This window comes from Nicotiana tomentosiformis, chromosome 10 (assembly GCF_000390325.3).
Source record: "Nicotiana tomentosiformis chromosome 10, ASM39032v3, whole genome shotgun sequence".
Lineage (NCBI taxonomy): Eukaryota > Viridiplantae > Streptophyta > Magnoliopsida > Solanales > Solanaceae > Nicotiana > Nicotiana tomentosiformis.
In genome coordinates, this window is record NC_090821.1 from 43,927,464 (window position 1) to 43,932,424 (window position 4,961).

Sequence of the window (4,961 nt, forward strand, 5' to 3'; positions counted from 1 at the left end):
ATACTAAAGGACTTAGTCCACTCTCAGAGCAGCATCTTCGCCCTCGAGGCCTCCTTCACTTTCAGATCCGCTCATACTCCCGGTATCATCATCATCAGGAAAGGCCAACACTCTGGTTTCGGCTTCAAGCTCCTTAGCTTTCTCGATCTCGGCTGTAAGATTGAAGCCACGAGCATGGATCTCCCCGAGAGTCTCCCTTCAAGACTGGAATTTAGCATGCTCGGCAACCCATTTTGCTCGAGCCTGAGCAGCCTCAGCAACCTCCTTTGCTCGAACCTGAGCATCTTCAACATCGGACTAGTAAACGGCTACCATTGTATCAGCATTGACCGTGGCTTTTTTGACCTCCGATTTGGCCGTTGTAAGTTCGTTGGACAGTATCTCTCGATCAGAAGTTGCTGAGCCCAACCGAGATTGGAACTCCTCGATTTTATTGGCTTGCACCAAGGCTTTCTCTTTCAAGCTTCGGAGTTGGATCTCAGCCTAGGCCAGTTGAGTTCGGGTAGCCTTCTTTTCTGAGGCGAGGCGGTCCATGTTCTTCTTCCATTCCTCGGCCTCCGTTTTCACTGCGTCCACTTCAACACGAAGCTGCCTGATCACATCGAACTTTTGCTGGACCTGTGGGATCGAACTGTTAGCCATCACTCCCGAGTCAGTATCATTAAATTCAAAGATTCTTTTTACCTGCTCGGCCAGATGAGCTTGTTCTTTCCGAGCTGCTTCTAGCTCAGCCCGAAGTCCTTTTGCTTTTCCTTCTCTCTGCTCACTGAGAAGCTTGAAGGAATCTCTCTCTTTAGTAAGCCCTCGAACTTCGACTTCATACCAGCTCAGCTCCTCTAGGGATCGGAAAAATGCCTCGTGATGGAGCACAGAAGCCTACAAAACTAAAAAGAAAGAATTATACAAGGGAAGAAAAACACAAGTATGAAAATTGAAAAAGAAAATATGAACTTACCTGATTCAGGGCCTGTTGGGCTTCGTTGAAAAGACAAGTTGCTCCCACCTTGCTCGAGCTCTTCTTCGAGCCTCCAAGTCACTCGGACCGGTGACATCTTCTACCCCGACAAAATAACCACGGAAAGGAACTTCCTCTACATGGGTTCCCTCCTCGTGACAAGTCTCCACAGCTTGAGCGTCGCGTATCATCGACTGGGAAAATGAAGGAAAAGAGGGGGAATCCCCGATTTCTATTACCCCGAGTAGGTCTTTTTGGGCGTCGCCTCTGTCTTGAGGAGCCTCAAGCTCGATTTCTACACCGGCATCCACCGCCTCTTCGACGGTCTCTTTGCCCCGAGGTAAAAGACCCTCGGTCCCCCTCGGCTCGGGAACTTGGGTTGAAGTCTCCTCCTCGACCTCATCAAGCCTGAACCGAGCAGTATCAACTTCCACCAGTACCGAAGTTTTTTGAATATCGGTGCTAGCTCGTGCACGGGCCACTATCCCAGTCACCTTCTTCTTCTTCTTCTTCTTCTTCTTCTTCTTCTTCTTCATCCCTTAGAATCAGGACCGACTCCATAGTCAGTGGGATTTTGTTCCCCTTGGGTTTACGGGCCGCTCTCTTCTTGGGTTTTTGACCCTCGGAGTTCGAGGCCCTTTTTCTCTTAATCACCTTCGCCTGTTTTGAGATAGGCGGTAAAGCTTCTTCATCACCTGACGGGGGTCTCATGGCCGCATCCTTTTCGAGACTTACAAAAAAAAAAAGTAGGTAAAACTTATGCTTGAAAAAATGCTTGAACGATAGGCAAATCAGTAAGCCAAGATGAAGGTTTACCATGAGTACGAGCCTCCCACCATCCCTTTGACAACTCGCGCCACGCGCGCTCGGCGTATGTTGACATCAAAACCAGGCTCCTGATCTAGTTCTCGAGATGGGGAACCTCACTCGGCATCCAAGCAATGGCTGCATCGAGAAAAACACCGATAAGAAGGGATGGAGAAGTAAAAACAACAAACGAAAATCAAAAATGGCATCATACTTACGTTTCATATTCCATTTCTCAGGAAATGGCATACTCTCGGCCGGGATTAGGTCTGTGGTCTTCACCCGAACGAATCGGCCCATCCAGCCCCAATCTTTGTCTTCATCGATACTCGAGGTGAACGCCTTGGTGGCCCGACGTTGAAGCTTTATCAGCCCACCTCGGTAGAGTCGAGGGTTATATAATCTTACGAGGTGGTCAAGGGTAAAGGGGAGCCTGTCGAATGTTCTCACAAAAAAATGGAGCAGTATTACGATCCTCCAAAAAGAAGGGCGAATTTGGCCGAGGGTCACTTGGTATTTGTTGTAAAAATCGACGATGACCGGATCGAGGGGACCCAACGTAAAAGGATAAGTGTAAATACTCAGGTACCCTTCCACGTGGGTAGTGATCGCTTCCTCCGGTGCCGGTATCATAACCTCGTTGTTTTCCCAATTACAATCTTTCTTCACCAAATCAAGAAGGCTTTAGGGTATCGAGCATATATATCTCGATACCGGCTCGCATCGACCAGCAACCGATGAGGGTTTCTCGACCTTAAAGTCGGAATCGATAACACACCCCCCGGGAATGAGTTCTTTAAGGCGTGGCTCCACCACTGGTTTCTCACCAGCCAACCAAGATGAGGAAGCAGCCTCTTTCTGCGGAACGGTTTTAGATATTTTAGCCATCTAAATTTTTGTGAACAAAGAAGAAGGGAGATTGAAGTACTTGGTATTTTGAGAAGAACAAGCAAAGATATTTCAAAACCTGGAAATAAGGGGCTTTGGAGAAGCCAAAGAACTGTGAAGATTGAAATGAAAAATATTTGAAGGTAAAAGTTTGAAATAATGAAGAAGGAGGTTGTTTATAGATTTCAAAGCGACGGTTCAAAATTGGTCGTGGCCGACCGTCGACTGACGCGTATTTAATGCCTTGGTAACTGGACCGACAGGACGTTTGTCACATATGTCATAATTGGGCTCCTCGCAGACGTTAGTATTCATCTAGTCAGAGTTTGAAAAATTATATCGTTTCTCGCCACCTTCTTTCCGAGAAATGAGGGAACTATCTTTATACGGTCAAAACCGAGTTTGCCCTTCGTATGACTAATCAAGATTGGAGCATGATGGATCGAGGTTCGTCATTATAATATCGAGCTGTGATGTAAAGTTGGGTTGTCGAGTTCGAGCCTCAGAGACCGACCAAGATCGAGATCAGCCAGGATCAGGTTCGAATCCCAGAGATCGGTCAAAATAGAGGTCGAACAAATAGAGAGCAATCAAGATCGAGATTGGCCAAGATCGAGATCGAGCCTAGATAGAGGTCGAGCGAATAAAGACCGATCACGATCGAGAGCGGCCGAGATCGAGTCAAGAGACAAAAGCCATTATAAGCGCAATTGGGGGTAGAATCTCGGCAGAAATCACGGCTTGAATCAAGGAAAAGCTAATTAATTAATCTATCATGGGATCCCCACTATATATTTTTAATTATATCCAAAATGGAATTCCCCCACTATATTAAGGGTGTGTTTGGTATAACGAAAAATAAGGGTGTTTTCCAAGAAAATATTTTCTTGAAAACAAGTAGTAATCTTATTCATTTTTCGGTGTTTGGTACGCGTAAACTTCCAAACACATAAACCTCTAAACTCATAACTTTGGAACTTGTAAAATTTCGAACATGTAAACCGAAAGATGACAAAATTAAAACTGAAAATATATTTAAAAAAAATATTTTTTTCGGGGGGGGGGGGGGGGGGGGCAGGGGCAGGGCTCAGGGTGGGGTATGGGATGCAGAAAAATAAAAAACTGAAATTTGAAATGACAAACAAAAAGTAAAAAAAAAATTGTACGGGGGTGGGGGTGGGTGGTGGGTGGTGCAGAAAAACGAAAAAATAAAAATTTGAAATTACAAAAAAAAAGTAAATTTTTTTTTTGCGGGGGGGTGGGTGGGGGTGGGGGTTAGTAGGGTGGGTGGTGACGGAAAAAAGAGCAAATATCATTTATAGCTATTCGGGTAAAACCTATAACATCTGGTAGCCCAAAATTACAATACACATTTTGTAGTCCAAAAGTAATTCTAGTGGTTAACCCAAAAGTACTGCTTTCTGCTTCTTTCTTCAGCAATTCGAATTTTTCGTTCTGAGATTCCTCGATTGAGCTCTTCAGTTTCTCGATTCTCTGTTTGATCACATCGTTTTCGTGAAGAAGCTGGGATTTCTCTTGCTCCAGTACTGCTATCTTCTGTTTCAGTGCAGAGGTTTTCCACGCAGTATCAGGTGTTTCGTCGACGACGATCTCTACCGGCGCATCGTCATAAACCTCGTCGTTGGTAATGTTTTCATCCGCCATAGACAAACATGAAAATAGTAAGCAAAATTGTTGAAAATGGAGAATAAATAGAATTGCAGTTTACTTCAGAAGCCAAAAACAGCGTGAAAAAATCAAATAGCAAAGAAGAAGAACCTTTGTAATAAGGATTAGGGTTTTTGGTTGTAGAAAGAGAATAATCAGAAAAGATATCTTTTTTAATATATACAAAATAGACTGTCACTATACAAAAATTATACAAAATAGACTGTCATTATATAATTTATATACAATAGACTGTCACTATACAAAAGATATACAAAAATAAACTGTCATTATACAAAAAATATACTAAATAGAATTTCACTATACTAAATATATACAAAATAGACTGTCACTATACAAAAATATACTAAATAGACTGCCACTATACAATTTAAATACAATAGACTGTCACTATATAAAATATATACAAAATAGACTGTCACTATACAAAATATATACTACAAAGACTGTTACTATACAAAATAGACTGTCAATATACAAAAAATATACAAAACATATTGCCACTATACAAAAAATATACAAAATAGATATTTCAGGCTATTAGATGCAATAAGTTTGGGCCGAAGGGCCATTTCGTATCAGTGGAAATAAACATGGGATATTAAAATTTTGAGGGGCTATA

The 4,961-nt window shown here is 42.8% G+C and overlaps 1 protein-coding gene across 1 annotated transcript; it reads right to left on the reverse strand.

The window, feature by feature from the left end:
- Positions 1 to 483: 483 nt before the first annotated feature.
- LOC138900093 (peroxisomal and mitochondrial division factor 2-like) lies at positions 484 to 4,315 on the reverse strand. The gene is made up of 3 exons (XM_070186800.1): positions 4,066 to 4,315; positions 1,396 to 1,493; positions 484 to 876 (listed from the first exon to the last, which is right to left on the reverse strand). The coding sequence occupies exons 1-3, from the start codon at positions 4,313 to 4,315 to the stop codon at positions 484 to 486; spliced, it is 741 nt and encodes a 246-aa protein (XP_070042901.1).
- Positions 4,316 to 4,961: the final 646 nt, after the last annotated feature.

Excerpts from the sequence above, each read along its gene's own strand:
- LOC138900093 (XM_070186800.1), bottom strand. The coding sequence starts at position 4,315 with ATGGCGGATGAAAACATTACCAACGACGAGGTTTATGACGATGCGCCG. Across the intron at positions 1,494-4,065 it reads GAAGAAAGAAGCAGAAAGCA|GGATGAAGAAGAAGAAGAAG; the intron begins GTACTTTTGGGT and ends CCTGATTCTAAG. Across the intron at positions 877-1,395 it reads CCGATATTCAAAAAACTTCG|GCTTCTGTGCTCCATCACGA; the intron begins GTACTGGTGGAA and ends TTAGTTTTGTAG.